This window comes from Lynx rufus, unplaced genomic scaffold (assembly GCF_022079265.1).
Source record: "Lynx rufus isolate CCGP_SWC_20201006 ecotype Redwood Valley unplaced genomic scaffold, mLynRuf1.p SCAF_5, whole genome shotgun sequence".
NCBI classification, from domain to species: domain Eukaryota; kingdom Metazoa; phylum Chordata; class Mammalia; order Carnivora; family Felidae; genus Lynx; species Lynx rufus.
In genome coordinates, this window is record NW_025814867.1 from 75,907,292 (window position 1) to 75,928,263 (window position 20,972).

General features: G+C 53.3%; 2 protein-coding genes across 2 annotated transcripts; one reads left to right on the forward strand and one right to left on the reverse strand.

Annotated features, from left to right (window-relative positions):
* Nucleotides 1–21: 21 nt before the first annotated feature.
* Nucleotides 22–14,559, reverse strand: CLCN2 (chloride voltage-gated channel 2). The gene is made up of 24 exons (XM_047098620.1): nucleotides 14,422–14,559; nucleotides 11,986–12,142; nucleotides 11,660–11,791; nucleotides 11,155–11,283; nucleotides 10,934–11,067; nucleotides 10,749–10,826; nucleotides 10,587–10,665; nucleotides 10,337–10,462; nucleotides 10,152–10,236; nucleotides 9,958–10,059; nucleotides 8,362–8,446; nucleotides 8,069–8,224; nucleotides 7,622–7,691; nucleotides 7,281–7,391; nucleotides 6,816–7,029; nucleotides 6,371–6,504; nucleotides 5,962–6,134; nucleotides 5,733–5,847; nucleotides 5,444–5,517; nucleotides 5,163–5,222; nucleotides 4,984–5,022; nucleotides 4,707–4,811; nucleotides 608–694; nucleotides 22–462 (listed from the first exon to the last, which is right to left on the reverse strand). The coding sequence occupies exons 1-24, from the start codon at nucleotides 14,491–14,493 to the stop codon at nucleotides 268–270; spliced, it is 2,712 nt and encodes a 903-aa protein (XP_046954576.1). The 5' UTR covers nucleotides 14,494–14,559; the 3' UTR covers nucleotides 22–267.
* Nucleotides 14,560–16,476: 1,917 nt separating this feature from the next.
* On the forward strand, nucleotides 16,477–20,043 carry POLR2H (RNA polymerase II, I and III subunit H). Its single transcript, XM_047099345.1, has 5 exons — nucleotides 16,477–16,662; nucleotides 17,629–17,712; nucleotides 17,796–17,889; nucleotides 18,435–18,518; nucleotides 19,678–20,043. The coding sequence occupies exons 1-5, from the start codon at nucleotides 16,590–16,592 to the stop codon at nucleotides 19,793–19,795; spliced, it is 453 nt and encodes a 150-aa protein (XP_046955301.1). The 5' UTR covers nucleotides 16,477–16,589; the 3' UTR covers nucleotides 19,796–20,043.
* The last annotated feature ends 929 nt before the right edge of the window (nucleotides 20,044–20,972 follow it).

The following is a 20,972-nucleotide window of genomic DNA, read 5'->3' on the forward strand; positions in this document are numbered from 1 at the left end:
GGAGCAGGGGTCAAGTGACTCCACCCCTGTCCTGCCAGGGGGATGCTGATCTTCCTGCCCATGGAACACTTGCTACAGGTGGGCACTGGGTCAGATTCCAGGTAGGATGAACCAGGAGGAGCTTGGCACCCCAGGACTGGAAGGGAGGCTAGGGCTCCAGCCTTTAGTGCAGGCGCCTCCTTTCCCAAGGCAGACGGGACAGGAGAGCTTCACGGTCTAGACCAACAGCCACAGCCACTGCCATCCTAGGCCACCCACTGAGGGGGTTCATTGGCACTTGTCATCGCTGTCAGAAGGGCTCCCCTCCCGGGGGAGGCCATGATGGGAGCGGGGCCCCCAGAGTGCATGCACCTCTGTGGTCTCTGTGTCACTGCTGCTGGTGGCACTGTCACGGAAGCTGGCCAGGGGCGGCCGGACTTTGACGCCCTGTGCTGTGACAGAGCCCTCGATAGCCTTCCGGAGCTAGAAAGGGTAGAGGGTCAGATGTGTGGACTCTGAGCTCCCTGCTCAGACTCCACCCCAACACTTACCCCAGGTGAACTGGACACAAACAAGCCTGCATGCCTGTTTGGAAGCAGAAATGGTTTGATGGCCATTATCGTCTCACCTCCTTTAGGGTGACGATCCCAATGAGTCGGCCAATACTGGTGACATAAGCATGGTCCACTCCCAGTAGTGAGAAGATGGTGTGAGTCTGCAGGGTGGGGAGAAAATACACTGGACATCATGTACACCATCTACAGGCCAGAGGGACCCAGGACAAGGCCGGGGTGGGGAATAGTAGTGGTGCCATACATAGATGGGGGGTGGGGAAGGGAGGGCCACCAGAGGGAAAAGAATAATGAGGACATTTCTGCAGCCAGGCCTCAGAAACTTGATAGAGGGAATCTTTAGGTTGCTTATTTGGTGGAGAAACAGAGGAAGGATTCTTCATCCCATGTTAGAAAGAGGATGATGGAGGACAGAACAACTGTTCAAATGTGACATGTAATGATTGGCCATGCACTGAGATCTTTCTGAAATTAGTAACTTCAGTACTATTCTGAGATACCCATTCTACAGGAGAGGCAGTATGAGGCTCAGTGGTGAAGTGACTTTGCAGCTCCAGAAGGAGTTTTCATCCCTCTATAGAAGGATAGTTTTCATCCCTCTACAGCCCCGCTCCTGTGCAGATGTCCAATCAGTCACAGAGGTATCTGGCAGGGAGGTTCCATATCCTTTAGGGGTACTGGCCCTGAATTTTGTGCCTCTCACCCCACTTTAGTAGCTGACACATGCTTCCCCTTTGCCTCCAGCAGGCTGGCAGTTAAAATGTCCTTTACCGTGGCTCTGACATTTCAATCATGGCCTGAAGCACTCTACGTCTCGCATACAGTTTGCCTTTTCTGGGGCCCAAGTAGCATCCCAGGTGCTGTTGAGATGTAGCTTGAAGTCCAGGGAAACAACAGTCAACCACAAACTCCCATGTCTTTCTGGCTTTGGACTCTCCCCACAACTTTCAAATGTAATCACCAAGAGCTCAGGAATTGTCAACCAGTTCTCCTTGTGTTCTAAGTAGATTTTCTTGGGCCAGATGTCTTGAAAAACACTACTGACACAGCAGTTCCTGGAATTTTTGGCCTATCACTTATCGCAGTGTTTTCAGTTTACTTGTAAAGTCTCTTGGCTTAATGTTTGAATCAAAATGGGCATTAATAACCCAGCTTTTTGAATACTAGTTACTCAGAACTCATTATAGCCATCTGAAAGCTTCAAAAATATTTTCTTATACAGTTGCTAAATCATTAGAGGGCTTCCAGAGCTTTCCTAACTCTCCATTTAAGGCATGACAGTACTTATAAAGCAGTTAGAAGTTCAGTTTTAGAATAAGCTTCTCTACGTTCCTTCAATACGTTTATCATAACTTGTTGGGGTTACCAAGTTCTTCCTCATATCTAACTTGAATCCTACATGCTACATGTTACCTTTTAGTTTCCTCATCTGACTTCAAAGGGAAACCTATATTATCAGATTTTCTGTTTTAATAATCCACTAGCTTTGTCTTCTTATGGTTTAATAATCCCTCTGTCTTCTCCCAAGGATCCTATTAAATTGTTCCCCTGGATTTTCTTTTTCTCCACAATCTTAATTAGAATGAGCTTCTGGTGGACTCTATGCCTTTTAGGTTTGCAAACCACTGGTCCCGGGCAGTCACCGAGCCTTGCCGATCTGCTTCCTGAACATCTTGGCCATGCTGATTCCCTCACTATCCTTACCAGGACCAGGCCACAACATCCTCATGGGTTCTGCTTTTGGTCTCCCTTCCCTTCAGCATGGCTCTGCCATCCTATGAGCTTTCTCAAACTTGAGTTAGAGCCCATACTCCCCAGAATAGCCCACAAGACTCTGCCTAAGGCCATCCCAGCTGGTCTCAGATTCTGCTAGACACTCTAGCTTCCAGCCTCACATAATCACTCATCTTCTTCTGAAAACACCAATTTCTTGGACACTTCAACCCTTCCCTCAAGTCCCCCGCTGTCTGCCTCTTAGTATAAGCAGTAGTAGAAGTCATTCCTCACATATATTGAACTCTTACTATGGCCAGGCACTGTTCTAAGTATCCCATATCAAGTCCTTTATCCAAAGAAAAACCTATGATGTAGGTACTCTGAGCCCCATTCTACAGATAAGGAAAGCGAAGCACAGAGAGGCTAAGAAATTTGCCAAGGCTACACAGCTAGCTAACACATGGCAGGCTGAGGATTTAGGGAAAGCCGGGCTGGCTTAGCTTTGGCATCCTAGCCTCCCCTGCCCCTGCTTGTCTGCAGGTGGCTTCAGAATGAATGTGGCAAGTAGCTGGTATGGCTGGCAAGCTCTAGTCTCATAGGTCCCTAAATAGTCTCCAGTGGATTCCCTCTCCCTGTGAATGTTCGCCTCCTGAACTTGACTGGGCTACTACTAATTGATTCTTCAGGCCTACAAGGCCATTTTGAATTCTCATCTTTTATGTTCTTATCACTTCCAGTTCTTTGTACTTTTGTTAGTCGGTTTCTCAAAGGCTTCTTCTCTTCCTCTGATTTTTAAGTTTGTAACAAACACCTACTTTGTTCTTTTTCATTTTAATTTAATTAGACACCAGGGAGCCCATTGGAGGGCCTGTACATCTTGGGCTTGGGAACAGTGAATTGACAGGGAGAGGGACAGCGTGGCCTTCTGAAAGAATCCTGGGATTGTGGCCAGGGAATCTGGGCTCTGGGCCTGGCTCTGCTGTACTGACTCAGGCAAGTGACCTCTTCATTGCCTCAGTCTCCCCATGTATTAAAATGGTTAAATCCCCAGGCTTTTGGGTCAAACCACCTTGGATTCCAGTCTGATTGCGCTGCTTACTAGCTGTGTGACCTTAGGCAACTTGCTTAACTTCTCTGAATTTCAATGTCCTCATCTATAAAAACTGGAATATCACAGTATCCATTTTACAGTCCAGTTGTGAGGATTAAATTAAACGTGTGTAGAGCTTAGCAAGTGGCTGGCACATAGTGGACACTATAAAAAATGGCAACACGATAGAAAAGCTTTAGAGTTCTTAGGAAGAAAGGCTTTAAATAAAAACTCAGTGTATTCTCAGGTCTATATATATTTTTCTTGCAACTGTACTGTAGTTCCCCAGTCATTTTCATCTGATGTCTTTACCCAAAGGCTTTTTAAGTTCCTTTATTACCTTTTGCTTTTTTTTTTTTTTTTTTTAATTACCTTTTGCTTTTCTCTTTCTTTGTGCCCTGTCCTTCCTGGCCCAGCCCCTGCTTGTCTGGGCTCTTAGGCTCAGCTTGCACCTCGGCTAGCTGCTGGAGCTGCAGACCTTGGGAGTATTCCTCCACTGCCTGCATCCCCATGCCCTGGAGGCTTGCACGTTTAAATCTGTCAACAATTTGGCTAAAATGCTCCGCTCGGTTTCTACCCCAGCACCCTGCTGGGTGTGCCTGCACTTCCTGCCTTCGCTTAGAAGCCTGAAGATGCCCAATGAGGCCACTGTCCATGCTGGGGAGGCCCCGAGAAAGTCCTCCACAGAGAGCCCCAGCCCTCCTTGAGTGTCAGCCTCACCCTCCACCAACCTGTTCTGCACTCAAGTTTTCTCCCCTTGTCTGCAGGCCATTTTGCCCTTCTACTGAGCTATCTTCCTGTGTACCTACCAGTTTTCCTTTGGCCTACATTATTAAGTCAGACTTTCTGGGGTCTGACATTCCAAGCCCCCCACTGGGCGTTTCTCATCTTTGTTTATCTCTTCTCTGCAGTGTCCCCACCCCTACTTGGACATTTGCTAGCTTGTTTATTAGAGTTTCTTATCCTGCCTGTTTCTCACCAATTTTTTTTTCAGTTGTGGGTGTATCAGCTTTGTTGGGTGCTGGCAGTCTCCTGCCTGGCTCTGACCCTGGCCTGGCCCTCTGGCTTCCACCCAGCTCAAACCCTGTCTTTGTTGCTGCTTTGGCCCAGAGTTCCCTGGGGGCAAGGCTGAGCAGAGGAAAAATGATGCCTGCGGTAGGCAGGAACAGGCTAAGGGGCCCTGACTCCCGGCCTCCCATCCTTTAAGGCAATATGTTTGAAACACAGCACAGAGCCCACCCTCTGCTACCCTGTTTCCCCCCACCTGCCTGAGTCCAAACTGTGGGAGGACCTAGATCCCCACCCTGTGCTCCTGAGAGCTCAGGGCAGCCCCTGGCGACTGACCCTACCTTGTGCAAAGAGGTCCGCTCCACCAGCTGGAAGGGGGCAGGGTCAATTTTGCAGTCGCTGAAGTTGACAGGTTCATCTAGTTGCTGTTCCTCCCACTCCAGAATCTGAGAGGATGAGACAGAGGATTAGGGGGAAGGTGCCAATAGCTGCTCTCACCTTCCTGAAAGCTGGCTCCCCCTTTTCCCACCCAATGGTCCCTCCCATGGGGACAGCAGCCAAGATGATGACTGAACACTCCCAGGAAGAAACAGGGTCCAGAGTCCAGTCACACCTTACCTCCTCAGGGGTCATCTCGCCTTCCAAGTCTGAGTCACTCTAGGAGAGAGGGACAGAGGTTGGCAGCTAGTGGCTGGGGGGAGGTAGGTGTACCCCCCCGCTTGGGGAGGCTTATCCCGCTAGCCCACAGCCCTCCCTGTCCAGTGCTCCTGAGCTGCAGGAAGAAAGTGAACACTTACCGCCAGGGAGATTCGGACCCGCTTCAGCTTGCGCTTGTCACATGATTCGGACTTCTCCAACTTTGTTAGAGCCAGAGAGAAGAGGAGTTGATGTTACAGGGAGGGAGGTGAGGGTTAAGTGGTGGAGCTGAGAGGAAGAGCACACAGCAGGGACAGAGCTGACATCTAGGAGGGCAGAAGAGCAGGGACAATGGAGGCAGGCTCTGTAGGGTTAATGGAGGGGTGGTCTCAGTGTCAGAGAGAGAGCTGGAAAGAAAGAGACAGAGACTCTGACTACTCACCTCTGAAGCAGCCTCGGGGGGTGGACTGCCACAGAAGAGGCTCCTGAGGGCGATGCCTGCCTGCTCCATGTTCCCTGTGTTCCCAAACACAAGGCCCCGGGGGCAATGTCATCTTTGAGGGCGAGGACCAGGAGAGGTGAGGAGGGCAAGAGGAGAGGTGTCCTGGTTCTACCCCTGGCCCATCTGGGCAGCCTCTTAGCTGGGATGTGCTCAAGCAAAAAGGTTGGGTAGGGCTCCCACTGGATCTCAGGGACCGTACTCTGGCTCTGCCAGTGGGAGAGAGGCCCACCTGTGGGACTCTCCCCGAGGTTCATGGTGTTGCTGGGCCCCCTCTTGAGAGCAGGCTTCAGGGGCTTGTGAGTCTCCCCCCGGGCTGCAGGGAAACCTGAGTCCTCTGTGTTCACCTGCAGAGGCAGGAAGGGGCTGGTGAGGCTATGGCCCCAGATCACTTCTGTATTGCCCTCCCAGTCTACGTGACATCTGGGAAGATTGTGCGGTTGTGGGGTTCCCCTGCTCACCTGGAAGCGGACGGAGGTCTCAGGGCTAGGGGGACTCTCCTGATCGGACGGTGGAGAGGTCTGGGCATTTCGATGCTCCTGCATGTACTGCCGTCGGCGGGCTGGGCTCAGCTGCGCCCCCAGCAATGCCACCACCTGTGAGCGCTCAATGGAGCCCAGGAGGATCATGGACTCTGGGTAGAGCAGGTGGGAGGACTCAGGAGCTGGGGGTGAGGCCCTCCTACTCACCCCCGGCCTTCTTTCACACCCAGAGTGGGGTCTTGGACACAGACCACGCACCAGAGGGAACCCCTGGCTGGCAAATGCTGGCCCAACCAAGGAGACTGGTTCTGAGCTCCTGTTCCCTCCCTCTTCCTGAGCAGCAACCCTGGGAGATGCCCCTAGCACCAGGGATCCCTCCTGGTCTCACCAGGGGATTCCACTAGGGCCAGCATGCGGCCCTTGGTCCTGTGCAGTGCTAATCGAAGGTCCCGGAAGGTGCAGCTGAGGGCCACGTGGGGAACATCCCGCACCATGATGTCCTCCACTCGCATCCGGTACTGCCTGAGGGTAGAGAAAGGCACTTAGTTTGTGATCATGATGGGGAAGGGATCCCAGAGCACTACCATCAGGGCCATAAGAAGGCCCCAGAGCCCATGGGGACAAGGGCTAAGAGCCAAGGAGTATTTCTGCCTTCATTTGATCAGGTGGGGCTAGCTGCGGCTTCCCCAGGATGTGGACAGGGCAGCTCTGGCCAGGAGAGAGCAAGGTGGCTGGTCTCCCAGCTTCACTGTCTGAGGACTTTGCTGGAGGTGGGTCTGAGGGGGTCCTTCTGACCCTCACCCGCACCCCCCTTGTCGCCCAGCCCTCCATACTGGTGGCGGCCCCAGCCCAGTTCAGGCAAATAGGGCAGTTTCTTGATCCGGATGATGCTGTCATAAAGTGAGGGCTGTAGGCTCTGGGCAACGGCGTTGGCCAGGATGACGGCAATCATGACGGGTAGGATGTGGGCAATCTGGCCTGTGAGCTCGAACACGATCACAGCCGTGGACACTGTGTGTGTCACTGCTCCTGCCAGTGCAGCTGCCCCTGGAGGTAGCCATCTTCAGTCACCTCAGGGTGCTCAGGTCCCAGATGACCCTCCCCATCCAGGGATGGTCCTCTGGGGGCCTTTCAGGTCGCCCAGTACACTACCGGGGACCTGCCAGGCCGCCCAGTACACTACTGGGGACTGGCTTCTGCATCTGAGCGAAGCCGGGTTCCTGCCAGCAGGGGGCACCAGAACCTCAGACCCTGTGGCCAGGGGTCTTGGGAGACAGATGGGGACCTGGAGCACTTACCCACCACTGCATAGCCACCAGGCACAATCCGGTAGGTGCTGCCGTCAGTGTGAATCCCATCTGGAAACCAGGCAGCCATGCTTTCGCCCACCAGACGCCCAAATGCTGCTCCTTCAGGGAGGGGGGTGGGAAGAGAAACAGGTAGTGGAGGGGGAGGGTGGGGGCACTAGGAAGAGAGAGGGTCAGAAGGTGGGGGAGGGGCCAGTGGGTCATTCAGTACAGGGGACAGTCAGGGGGTGAGGTTGGGGCTGAGGCTGGACCAAAACCCACTCCCAGGCAGAGAGGGGACGGCGAGTGGGTGGGAAGGTTGAGGCTAGGAGAATAGGCAGCTGAAGACTCACCAATGACAAAGACTGGCATGAAGGCCCCACAGGGCACTGGGATGGTGGTGGCCAGTGCAGACATCCAGAACTGCAGGCAGGAGGTGGTTCAAACAGGTAGAGGCACTGCCAGGCCCCAGGCAGCCCCCAGCTTCACCCTGGGGCGTCTACCTTCCTTATCAATCAGGCACAAGCTCCCAGCTATCCCAGAATCCCCCAGGATCAAAGAAAGGAAGACTCCAGAACCAGATGGCTTGGGTTCAAATCTTACTCTGTGGTCTAGCTCTGGGACAATTATGTAACCTCTTTGTGCCTTGACTTCCCATCTTAAAAAAAGGGCTACTGATAGTACCTTTCTCATAGTGTTGTGAGACTTAAAAGGAATGACTATATGGAAAGTGCTTAGAACAATGTCTGGCACCTAGGAAGCCCAGGTTGGCATTAGCTCTACACATGTAAGAGCCCTACCTTCATGAGAATGAAGATGACCAGGGTGAGGAAGACGTTGGCACGTGGTGGGCTCCAGGCCTGTGAGGTTCCCGGTGGCTCTAGCTCCTCTACCAGGCCCTGGCGGACCCACGTCCGGTTGTCAAACAGGGTGACCAGAGTCTCTTTCTGTGAGAGCTGTAGGTGAACACGGTGCCTCAGGCTGGGGAACAGCCAGGGTGAAGGGAAGGGGCCCAAAGGAGAGCAGAGACTGTTGGCTTTCGAGGGGATATATCCCAAGGGAAAGCACAAGTGCCTGTTCTGCCTGGAGTTACCTGTCCGGCCATGAACTGTCCAAACCCAGGGGGGAAGGTCAGAGTGGAGATGAGCAGGGTCACCAGAGCTGGGAAGAGCAGGCGCCTAGAGATACAGGTTTCACAGCATCAAACATGGGTGGTGTACCTACTACAGACTGGTAACAGTCTGGGTGCCCTCACATACCTCAGGGCTGAGGTCGCAGCAGAGCCTCGTGCTTACATAAAAGCACACAGTTCTGAGAGAAGGTCCCTTTTGCTGTTCGTGATATGATGGACCCAAGGGTGATGGCTGTCTGGGGTTATTATAAGCCCAAATGCCTTTCTGTTGGCCCTCGATTCCCCAAGTAGGTAGCAGAAATCCAACCCATTCCAGCCCTCTCTTGGACACTTCTGAGCTGTGACTCCTCTCTATGCTCTCAGAAGCCCAGCCAAAGGGCACACTGTGTGACAGTATGGAGAAGTTTATGCCTTTGTTTCTCTCTGGTGACTTAGAGTGAAGGTCAGTGTTGGGAAAAGCTACGGTCACTCATGAAGTTGACCAAAGGTGCCAGAGGGAACAGGTTTAGTGGGCTGCCCTTTCTCTGAAAGACGTCAGTCCCAAAAGTCCCGTCTCGGGCCTTCCCGCTCCCAATCCTCAAGTTCACAAATGAGAGAGTTAAGCTCTGGAGATTAAAAAATCTCACCCATTTCCGTGCTTCAACGGCGGGGGGGGGGGGGCACTAAGGCTCAAACACTCTCCAGGGAGCAGTGCCATCTGTCCAGGCCAAGGGCCTAAGGAAGCCTTAGGGTTTTTGTTGTTGTTGTTTAATGTTTATTTTTTTTGAGAGAGAGTGTGACTGGAAAGGGCAGAGAGAGATGGAGACACAGAATCTGAAGCAGGATGGAGACACAGAATCTGAAGCAGGCTCCAGGCTCTGAGTTGTCAGCACAGAGTCCAATGTGAGGCTCAAATTCATGAGCTGTGAGATCATGACCTGAGCCGAAATCAGACGCTTAACTGACTGAGCCACCCAGGTGTCCCGGAAGCCTTAGTCTTTTCAAAAAAAAAAAAAAAGAAAAAAAAAGAAAAAAAAATATTTAAATATTTACTTATCTGTTTATTTTTAAGAGACAGAGCACAAGTAAGTGAGGGGCAGAGAGAGAGAGAGAGGGAGAGAGAGTATGGAGCCTGGAGTGGGGCTTGAGCTCATCTGATGCGGGACTCGAACTCAAGAACCATGAGATCGTGACCTGAGCTGAAGTAGGATTCTTAACCGACTGAGCCACCTAGGTGCCCCTTTAAATTTTATTTTTAAATACTCCCTACACTCAGTGTGGGGCTCAAACTTACAACCCCAAGATCAAGAGTCACATGCTCTCCCGACTGAGCTAGCCAGGTGCCCCATGGAAGTCTTAATCTTTGATGTGAAGTGCCTTGACTAAAAATTCAAAAGTGCCAATTTTGAGGTAATTCATATAAAAGCCAAAATGTTCAATCATTCCGGAAAATACCATTGGCTGATTTTCTCAATGAAGTGCTATCTTTAACTGGGCTACTCTTTGCCACAGTAGGGTGGCCCTCTCACCCTACTGTGACCATCGCACAACTCAGAGAGGAGCCCAGGTCCAACTCACTTCTTCATGAGGAAGCGGTTGATGGTTTTCTGCTTCCGCATCACCTGGACAATCTTCCGGTTCAGGTAGACAAAGAGCGCTCCCCCAAAGCCACTAGCAATACTAGAGAGGGGAGAAGTACCAGGGTGAAAGGGGGTCTTCCCTCTTCTACCTCCTCCTCTCCGATGCACCCCAGCTCCCTGAGCTCCCCTCACCCAATGACAGCAAAGGCCGGCAGCTCCTGGAGGTCAAAGGGGAAGTCAAGCCGAAATCGGGTTTTGAAGAGAGCCGTAATGGTCTCTGAAAGGAAAGCAGAGTAGCAGAGGGAGGCAGGTGTAGTGTTGAGGGCCCTCACCCGAGCCATCTCAGGGGCTCCTCTCGTCCCCCAGGTCTCCCCCACCTTCATCACGGTTCCAGACCGCCAGGACCCGGAAGATGAAGGCACTGAAGGTGGCAGCAAAGAAGCCTCGCCAGTAGTTCCGCACAGCGAAGAAGGTGGAGGTGACCTCAATGCTGAATAGGACGCCTGTGAGGGGGCAAAGCAGAGTGCCACATGAGGCCTGGGCCCTGCCTGAGGACTCAGACCCAGATGAGAGGGGCAAAGGAGGTGAGGCCAGGGGCAGGGCTGAGGGGCTGGACTGACCGCCTACCTCCAATAGGTGCTGCAAAGCAGCAGCCTACTCCCACGGCACAGGCAGCAGCCAGCATCTCTGTGTTCCGGGATTCATTCTGGCAAGAGTGGTGGAAATGGGTGTCAGCGTGGCCTCAGCAGCCTCCCCTCCCCCTCTGCTTTCCCCCAGGGTCTCCCTTACCTCATAGATGCCCCCAAAGAGGGAGAGGAACTTGCTGAGCAGGGCAGCACACATGCTGGCGATATGCACAAAAGGGCCCTGGGGGTGTGGGAGCAAATGGTGAGTGGGGAAGGGGCACACCTTGACCTTGGCCTATCTTCTTCCCCCACTGGGTCAGACTCCTTCTATCCCCAATCTGGAGTTACCTCTTTGCCAAGGGGCATCCCGCTGCCCAGGGCACAGGTCAGTCCAATGACCTTAGCTACAAAGGTCTTCAGGGTGAGGTATTCCTTCAGCACTACTCCTCGCAAGATGGTCTTCATCTCAGGGATGCCAGACCCTGGAGAAGTTATGGTCCCAGGAGAGTCATTTGATGTGCCCGTTTCAGGAGGTCCCATCACTGCCCTCCCCTTCTTTCTTACTGTACCGACAGCCTGAGGAGCCAGGATCTGTGTGAATCCAGCTGAGAAAGTGATGAGAACGATGGGGTAGGTGACCCAGGCCAGGTACTGGAGCAAGAGGCTGGTGTTCAAGCCTCGGGACATCCACTGTTGAGCTGTGGGGAGAAGATGAGCTGCTGGACCCTAGATGCACACACCCAGTCCCCACCTAGCCACTGGGACACACTGATATGACAAGCTGTCCCAGGGAGAATCGATCCATCACAGACAGCCTGGGCAAGAGGGGTAGGGAGGCGGCCGTACAGGGCATTCATTGGGACAAAGATCACAACAGGGAAGAGGGGCAGTTCGAGAAGGGAGGCAAGAAGTTGTGGCCTATGGGAGTGGCAGTCATTATGCCTGAAGAGGAGGCAGTCAGGCTGGCTGCGGAAAGTGGTCAGTGGCCAAGTAGCCAAGATGCTTGGACAAGTGTGGCATGGAGAGAGCAGGTTGGTTCTTCCCAGCCTTCCCCTTGCCAGCCCTTGTCCTTACCCTGCAGACAGGCAGCGATGGCATAGTCCATGGCCCAGCTGACCAGAGCCATGAGGAGCCCCAGCAGGACCAGGAAGATCCAGTCTTCACCAACCCTGGACACTAGGAACTTATGGCACCGTACGGAACAGACTGGGAGCAGGGAAGGGAAGAATGGAGCAGGGGGGGGGGGAGGCTAGCACCAAAGTATTCCCACCTCTGCCCCCCAACCCTCAACCTCCCAATGGGTAGCTCTAATGGCCTTTGTCCCCCTTAGCACAGCACAGCACAGCACAGCACAGCACAGCACAGCACAGCCAGGTCTCCTGCCCCAACCCAGGTCTCACTGCGGCATCGGGCGCAACGGCTCTGTCCATATTCCAGGAGCTCTGGGGGAGCCCGAGGGGAAGGTGGACCCCTCCAGGTCTCGGGCCCTCCCAGGCGAATCCGAGCAGCTTCCTCTTTGGCAAAGGCCCCAAGGTCCTGAGTATACCGGCCATACATCTGAGGAACAGGGAATATGGGGACATTAGCAGATGTGCGCTGAGTGGGGACCCCTGCATCAATTCCCCTTCTCCCAGACTCTATATTATATGCCCCTTCTTGAACCCATAGTTTCCACTTTGGCTTGGGGTGTGGAAACAATGCACATTACAGACCGTGGGGGCTGTCCTGGCCAGAGTAATGGGGACAGCCAAGGTACAGGGCACAGCACTGGGGGTGGCAGAATAATCGTCCTCTTCTCACAGGCCTGCCCAGGGAGCATGGAGGAGGAGGAGTGGGAGGGAAGGCCCCAGAGGAGGAAAAGATGGAAAAACCTAAGGCAGTCTGAAAGTGGGAGGAAGGAAGGTCAGAGAATAAGGGATGGTCAAGGACGGAAGGGTAACAATGAGGGCCTCATGGAGCTGGGGGCAGCTGAGTTGGGCCTAAGAGCAGGCGGGGCCTCAATCCTTATCACGTTCCCGCTTGGCCTCTAGCCTGTGACCAACTCAGCTGCACCCTTCCCATCCACCGTAATCCCCTTGTCCCCATTCTCCACCCCTAACCAACCCCCCCCCCCCCAGCCTGCCAGCCCAGCTGGGAGTAGAAAGTCTCTGGGTGGGTGGAGAATGCTGGTGGCTTCAGTCCCACTCTGGAGCTGCCCTGAGTCCAGTGGTGGGTTGGGGCCGGCAGAAGCTGATGGCTGGGCTGTGACTGGGGATGTTGGGGTGCTGGGACGGGAGAGTGAGAGTCGCTGAGCCTCAGCTAGACCTGCCAAGCTGGGCGTGTGTTGGGGGGTGGGGAGGAGTAGATTCCGGCTGCCACCCGCAGAGCTTCGGGACACAAAGGGCTCCTGTTGGGGCTGGGGTTGGTGGTGGGGGGGAGGGAGGGAAAGATAGAGACAGAGCAAGAGAGTGATAGAGAATGAGGAAAGGGAGGAGAGGGAAAGGGAAAAAGAGAAGCCAGGGGAAAGGCAGAGAAGAGAAAGGAGAAGAGAGGGGAAGAAGGAAGGAGGAAAAGAGAGAAAGAAAGTAGAGTACAAAGAGGCAGACACAGTGTAGGAGGGGGAGGTGAGTGTGTGTGAGAAAGACAAAGGGATTAGAAGGAGAAGGGGGAGAGGCTGGAGCAGAGAGTGTTCGGGAGACAGCATGACCCTGAGGATTCGTTCCAGAGATAGAGACCAGGCAAAGGAGGTGGAGATGTGGCTGGTGCAACAGATAGACACCATTTCAGAGGTCAGGTGCCTGGCTTCTTTGACCAAAGCCCCATTCTCAGCCAGGACAGATTGACAGACACCTCCCCCACAATGCGAAGGCTTGCCCCTCTCCCCTGGCTCCACCCCCGCCCCTGCCACCTCTCCCTGTCATCCTGTTTCATCCAGTCTCTCTCTTATAACAGGGCACCTCCCAGCCCCAGCTACAACCCAGGACCCCTCCTCCTGGAGAGGCTCCCTCCCAGCCTCCTTCCAGAGCAAATTCCAACCCAAGCTGGTAAAAAGGAGCCACCGGCCCACTCCCTTCCCTAGAGTTTGGGTCCTCCGCCTAGTGACACAAGAAGGGGCAAAAGGCTTCTCAAACCCTAAGTTGTAATGGTAGCCATGAGTCAGCTCACAGCCCCAGGACCCCTGCTTTTAATGAGGTCAAGGGACACCCCTGAAGTGGGTGGGGGCTGGATACCCAGTCAGCATGGACAAAGGTCCCAATTCCCACACCCATTCTCGCTTGACCCATCCTCCCTAAAGCTCCTGTACCAAGAGTGGGGGGCGGTGTACAGGAAAAGCTCTTTCCCCCCAGAGAATCCCCTGAGGGCTTCTTGCCAGTGCTGGGTTGCCAGTCCCCCAGGGGTAAGGGCTGGGGGCTAGGTTTGGGTCTGAGCCATCTTTCCACACAGTCTTGTTTCTAATTCTAGTACAGTGCCACACACTTAGTGGGGATAGAGGGAATGTCTTGGATGGTGGAGATAGGAGGGTAGAGAGAAAAAGTTCAACGGTGTGAGTGGTGCTGGGGAGGGGGTAGTGGGGTGCTGAGACTTCAGTCCAGGAGGAGCAGAGAAAACGTGTGTATGTGGGGGTGGTAAAGAGAAGGACACCTGGGACAAGCACCTGATGTCCTTGTCCTCTGCAGCCCCCTCCCCACTCCCCCCCCCCCCTTTAGCTCTCCAGCCTCTCAGGCCCTCGAGCCTCAGTTTCCCCAGCTCACTTCTGGGCGGGCTTAGGGTAGGCCCCCGGGCCTCGCGCTTCCAAGGAGAACCCACAGCAGCGGTACCGGAGTGCACTCCTGAGGGTTCCGCTCGGCTTCACTTACCAGGGTCTGCTCGTACTGCAGCGCCCGCGGCTCCATCCCTTCCGCCACTGTCGCGGCCGACGCGGCCGCCATCTCCGCCCACAGTCCTCTGGCCTCCCGGTGCGGCTCGGGCTCGGGCCCGGACTCGGCTCCCGGCCGGCAGAGCCCGCGCCGGCACCCGTCCCGTCCCCGCCGCCCGGGCGGCCGAGTGCAGAGTGCGGCGGGCCCCGTGCAGGCGCTTCGGGCTCAACCTCCAGCTCGCGTCCCCTCCTCGGCGGGCGGGCCGAGGGCGGTGCCCTCTTGTGCTGCTCCGCCCGCCGGGCCATCCACAGGGGCCGGCCCAGCCGGGCGGGGGTCTGCGTTGCGGCCGCCTCCGAGGCTCCGGGGAGGCGGCAGGGGGCGCTTGGAACGTGCTAACCTGCGCTCCCTCTGCTCAAAGGCCGGGAACTGAGAGGGGCAATTGGGGCCAAGCGGGGGCGGGTCCGCTGGCACGTGGAAGGGCCGGGCCAGGCCCGCGGCGCCTAGTGCCGGAGCAGGAGGAGCCGGAGACGTTGGGGCTCAGCAGGGCCTGGGGCCGGGGTCTGCTGAACCGTTTAATCAGATTCTTTGCGCTCAATCTCTCAGGAGTGGCGCCCTCTCTTGCTTCTCCGGAGGGGCCAGACGGGCCTGGCAAGGCCCTTCTGCTTCGTCGAGGGTGAGAAGCAAAGCTGAAGGGACTCGTTGGGAGACGCTAGGCCCAGACAGCGGGCGTGAGGGGGTGATGCTCGGAACTGAGACTCTCGATCTCTTTCATCCTCTTTCCTCCTCCTTCCCTTACCTGCTGGTCCTCTTGGGAGTCGCACCTGGAGTAACCCGGCCTGTGGGGTGCACCAGGGTGGAGGTGGGGAGGGAAGGTGAAGGGCTGAGGCCGGAGGGAAGAGATGTCTAGGTGCCGGGAGGCCGCTCCTGGGAGCAGGGTGTGGGCGTACAGAGGTCGCTTTTCCTTGGCAGGTCCCAAGGAGAAACTCGAGTAGCTACTGACGTCTCACCACCATGGGGAACAGCCTGCTGGGGATCTGCATTCTCTACCAGGGTCTAAAGAAGGATAGAGCAGAGGGTGGGGTGAGCACAGAGTGGATGGGCAGTGTAAGAGATTGTGTCAGGGGAGAGGCTCGGGCCCAGGAAACAGGCAGTGTGCGGGAGAAGGCAGGATCAGGATGAGGGGGCATGTGGGAGGCACAGGCGGTGCCCAGGAGGGAGGACGGTGCCCAGGAAGGGGGCAGTGTGAGAGGAAGGGGCAGTATAAGGGAGGAGCTGGTATTCGTGGGAGAGGATAGCGCCAGGATGAAGGGGCATGTAGATCAGCGTCTGGAGGGAGAAGGCAGTGGTGGGGCAACAGGTAGTACCAAGCGGAAGGGGCAGTGCTCCGGAGGAGAGCAGTGTGATGAGGTTAATGCCAGGCTGAAGAGATCCTGTGGAAGAGAGTAGGTCCAGGGGAAGAGGGCAGTGGTAGGGAGGGTGCGGTACCAGTGGAGGGGACAAGTGCAGGCTTTCCTTTTCCCCATAGTGACATCATGGCAAATTCCCAAACTGTACAAACCCGGCTCAGGTGACATCCAGCAGGGCCAAGTCAGCCGGGGCCGGGCTGGGGGACCTCGGTGCCAGCTGGAGGGACTGGGCCCCGCGCTCTGCAGGGTCAGCGCGCTGGGGGCGGGGTTCTGTTCCTCCTGCCCTCCGCGAGGACTGTGCCCTCGGCGGGCACGCGGACCAGCAGGATAGGGCTAGGGCCGGGGTTCTCTGGGCCAAGGATCAAGGTCCCTGGCTGGGGTAGGCTCGCAAGCATTCTGGTCTTCCCAACCCGGACTCTCAAGAGGGCGCAGTAGAGCCTCCTCAGGGAGCGAGAAACCGCGCCACCACGGCCGGAGGTGGGACTAGTCGTGTCCCCGCCCTGGGGCGGAGTTATATGGCCCTGAGGCCCGCCCTAAATCCTGAGGACTCTCGGAAGCAATCGTTCGGGGCGGAAGTTAGGAAGCCCCGAGGGCCAGGCAGCGGAAGTGGTGGCGTTACTCCTTGTCGGCGCGCATGCGTTATTCTAGTCACTTGCTGCCACTCCGTAGGCGCTTTTACCCTCCCTCCACGCGAGGGGAAGCGCGTACCCTTAGTCGTGGTAGCGGTCTCAGCCACTCTGCTACTCTCGTGGCTGTTTCACCATGGCGGGCATCCTGTTTGAGGATATTTTTGATGTGAAAGACATTGACCCGGAGGGCAAGAAGTTTGACCGAGGTAAGTGAGGTGTACGTAGGGGCGGTTTAGGGGAAGGGGCTAACCTCCTCGGGGACACGCCCCTGGGCCCCTTGTCCACCCCACCCACGTGGCCTGCCCCTACCGGCAGTTCCTGATAGAGGACTCTCCCTCGGGAAACATTTTATAGATGGACAACGGAGACTCGGAACTCTGCCTGGCTTCACATATGCTGTGCCCTGTGCCTGGCTGGCTTTTTCTCATGGTGCTGATAAACTCCTGGGCACCTTTCTAATCGCTCCTCACTCTGAGCTAGGCGCTGTATCGAGCACCTTACACACATTTTGTCCTACCTATTCCTTTCAAGAGCCTCCATGAGGTAGGTGGTGACTTACCCAGTTTGCTCCTAGAAGTTAAGTAACCTACCCAAGGCTACATTGTGAGTAATCAGACTTCAGAGCTTGTATTCTTGTAGTGCCCTAAGAATTTTTAGTTCTTTGTGACGTCCTCCCTTAGTCAGAATTGACTGATTGCTATACACGTCTTTATTCTGTTACTGATCAACAATTACTGAAGTGTTCCTCCTTGATGTCTCTTCCTTTGCTTGGAGACTGAGATGTTCTTCGAGACAAACACCAGTTCTTACAAGTCCCGATAATCCACTCAGCACAGCAGCCAGCACCGAAAGACAAACCTTTGGATGAACGAATAACTTGCCCAAAGTCAAGGTTGTTTCTTAAATCACCCAGGCAGGCCTAGAACCTGGATATTATTTATTGCCAGAGGACCTTTGTTTTTTTCTGGGATTCTGTCCACTTGCCATAGTTTTCTTCCCTTTCTTTCTGACATGTCTGGTTCTGCATTTCTCTGAGAGCAGATGAGAGGCTAGTGGATGCAGACTGGGTTAGACTGAGTGTTCAATTACATATAATCCCCCAAAGCGGGGTCTGTAGCGTTTGCTGGAGCCTGGCAATTACCTATGCCACTCTTTTCTCTGCTTCCCTCCAGTGTCTCGACTACATTGTGAGAGTGAATCTTTCAAGATGGACCTAATCTTAGATGTAAACATTCAGATTTACCCTGTAGACTTGGGTAAGTATTGAACACAGACAATAGCAGGAGGCTTTTTGACATTTTAGCCGTTCTTCACTCCCAGGTATTGCCATTATTTTCAGGTGACAAGTTCCGGTTGGTCATAGCCAGTACCTTATATGAAGATGGTACCCTGGATGATGGTGAATACAACCCCACAGATGATAGGCCTTCCAGGTGAGGAAGTGAAGAAGGGAGCACTTGAAATATGCCTGAAGATTAAGTAGATAAGTAGTATGAAAAGACCCTTATTTAATTTTTGGAATAAATGATTATCAGCAGAATCTGAGTAACCTTAAGGAAATTGCACTTAAGAATTTGAACAGCCAGGTGTTTATCCAAGCAGTAATTACGTGCTTGTGGGTTGTAGTTTATTGATGGCTAAGGAAATGACCACTGAGTGACCTAAGCTGTGTGAACCTTGCATCTTGGGAGAGAGTTTGGTGTGATGGAAAGGCTTTGGAATTCCACGGAGTTCAAATCTCAGCCCTACCACTTATTTGTTGAACAACCTAACCTCTTTCAGCCTCAGTTTCCTCACCAGTAAAGTATGGATGGTCCTGCTTTGCTCATTGGGTTGCTGTGAGGACTAAATGGCATTGTATCTGGAAGACGTCCGTTTTCATAATGTTGACGCTTAGTTATCAGTTACCATTATTAAAGGGCCTCTCGTTATTGTTAACTACTTTTTTAAGAATAACCTTGCTATTGTTGTTTCACAGGGCTGACCAATTTGAGTATGTAATGTATGGGAAAGTATACAGGATTGAGGGAGACGAAACTTCTACTGAGGCAGCAACGCGTCTGTAAGTTCCATGGTCTTGTGAGACCCTTGTCCCCCTGCCTTGGGCCATGCTCTGAAAATCTGGGCCGTGCTCATGTTTCCTGTGTCTCTCCCCAGGCACCTCAGACCTAGGCAGGACCCAGAAGGGGACTGTTCTGGGAACAGTTTCCAGTCTGAAATGTAGGCTGCTCACTTGGCCCTTTGTCAGGACCTCAGGGCCCAGGGGTCCAAGTGAGAAGCCGATGATCTTGCTATGTGAAGTGCAAAGGCAGGTTGCTTCCCCAGGAACTAAATGCAGCATTAAGTGATTAAACTGCTAGACTTTTTTGGTTTTGTTATTTGTGTGTGTGTTTTGCTACTCTGCAATCCAATCCCTAGTTCTTTGGTTTCCCTGCCCAACTATTTTAGCCGTTCTTTAAAATCTTATTAAAACAATATGTGCTCTTGGTAAGAAATTTGAAAAGCCGAGAAGTAATGTGAGGAAGCAAAAAAAAAAAAAAAAAAAAAAAAAAAAATCACCTATAATTCCATACCCAAAGGGAATCTTTTACATAAACATTTTTGAGTATTGTAGGTTTTTTCCTGTGTACTTTTTTTTTTTGAGATCATGTTGTTTGTTCTCTTTTTTTTTTTTAAGTATTTATTTAGCTTTGAGAGAGAGAGTGCAAGCGGGGAAGGGGCAGAGAGAGAGAGAGAGAGAGAGAGGGAGAAACAGAATCCCAAGCAGGCTCTGTGCCATCAGTGCAGAGCCCAAGGTGCATCTCCACCTCATGAACCGTGAGATCATGACCTGAGCCGAGACCAAGAGTTGGACGCTTAACCGACTGAGCCATTCAGGCGCCCCTTCTTCTGCTCTTTTTGCTTCAAGTTATGTAAAATGGGTTTCCCTATGTCAGTTTAAGGCTTTTCCTAAACATTTTAATAGCAGCATAACATTCCAGTAAATGGATCTATCTTAGTTCATTTGATCATTTCCATTACTCTGGGCATGTAGCATTTTCCACCTTTGTTTGATATCCGGAATACTGCCATGCACATATCTGTGCATTCATCTTTGCCTGAATTTTGGTTCCTAATGACCAGACGCTAGAAGGGTGCCTCTCTTTCTTAAGCTGGGATGGGGAGCCACTGGGTAGCCGCTCCAGAGCTTAGACTCATGGGACTGGGGCCTTCCATTTCAGCTCTGCCTACGTGTCGTATGGGGGCCTGCTCATGAGGCTGCAGGGTGATGCCAACAACCTGCACGGATTTGAAGTGGACTCCAGAGTTTATCTGCTGATGAAGAAACTGGCCTTCTGAAGCACCCAGGAAGCCAACCTTGCTGCTTAGTCACTTAGGGCTTGGACATTCATTCATTCAAGCCTGAGGAGCGGTAACTGTTGACCACCTGTTCAGGAGGGGCTGTCTGTCTGCCCACTGTGGGTGCATCTTTAGGTGGTCTGGACTCCATGGGAAACTTGCCTGTGAAAGACCCAATGGGAGAGCTTAAAATGGATGAGAAGTTGTTTTGTGTGTATATGATTTTTAAATTAAACTTTACTTTTTCAGATCCGTTTCTGCCCCGCCCTTAAAAAAAAAGTCTTTTGCATTTACCCTAAAATCATTTTTTCTGCTTTGCCTGTGGTATATTATATTTCTGGCCCACAGCCAGATGATCACATGTCAATGTAGGATCTATCCCAGCCTTTTGGTATCTGGGTTTAGGGTTATCTCAGCCTTCTGGGTAACTACCCCAACATTTATCCTCCAAAGTGATTTTCTGTCTGGGAGAGTGTTGTGCTTTTGGCTCCTGAGGGCACCCCAGCACCGGAAGATACCACCCATTTGGCATAGAATTTTGAATGGGCAAGGAGCCCTGCTTGTGTCCTTCCAACACTTTAAGTCTCTTTGGAAGTCAGATCACGTTGATTTAAATGAGTCACTTGCATATCCTGGAAATGTCCATCATTTTTGTGGAAGCTTTGGGTGGAAGCTTTTAGATACAGGCATGGGACATGACTATGAAGAGAATAGGAAGAACAGATTTGGTGGTTATAGGAACAGGTGGAGGAGCTAGGTGTCTGCTCTACATTGCATTACTGCAATGCAGGGAGGGAGGGTGAGTGGTGGGGGTTCTCACCAGTACCACTGAACAGGCAGCTGCTGCACAGACCAGTGAAGTGGACAAGGCAGCAATACCAATGAGGCTGGCAGTCCAGTTCTAGGACAATGGAGCAGCCTGACTGCAGTCCCTAACTTAAAACTGGGCAAAAACAAAATGGAGGAAATGGTGATGCTTGTAGAAGCACTCCAGAATATGAGCTGGCTTTTTAGCCTGGCATTTGAGGTCTCTGAGAAAGTCTCTGGACTCTTATTTCCCCTAGGAGATTCAGGGTAACAATCCAGAAAGATTGTGAGTGTGTATTAAGCAGTTTTCTCTTTTGATCTCCTGGTTTTGCCATGGGAGCTGGTCCCCCTGCTGGGATGCCTGGGGTAT

Bases quoted from the DNA above. Each gene is read 5' to 3' on its own strand.
- CLCN2 (XM_047098620.1), bottom strand. From the start codon at position 14,493: ATGGCGGCCGCGTCGGCCGCGACAGTGGCGGAAGGGATGGAGCCGCGG. The intron at 10,666-10,748 runs GTAAGGGAGACC...CACTCTTGCCAG, and splicing joins TCTTTGGGGGCATCTATGAG to AATGAATCCCGGAACACAGA. The intron at 7,030-7,280 runs GTAAGTGCTCCA...GGCTACCTCCAG, and splicing joins TGGTGGCTATGCAGTGGTGG to GGGCAGCTGCACTGGCAGGA.
- POLR2H (XM_047099345.1), top strand. From the start codon at position 16,590: ATGGCGGGCATCCTGTTTGAGGATATTTTTGATGTGAAAGACATTGAC. The intron at 16,663-17,628 runs GTAAGTGAGGTG...GCTTCCCTCCAG, and splicing joins GGGCAAGAAGTTTGACCGAG to TGTCTCGACTACATTGTGAG. The intron at 17,890-18,434 runs GTGAGGAAGTGA...GTTGTTTCACAG, and splicing joins ACAGATGATAGGCCTTCCAG to GGCTGACCAATTTGAGTATG.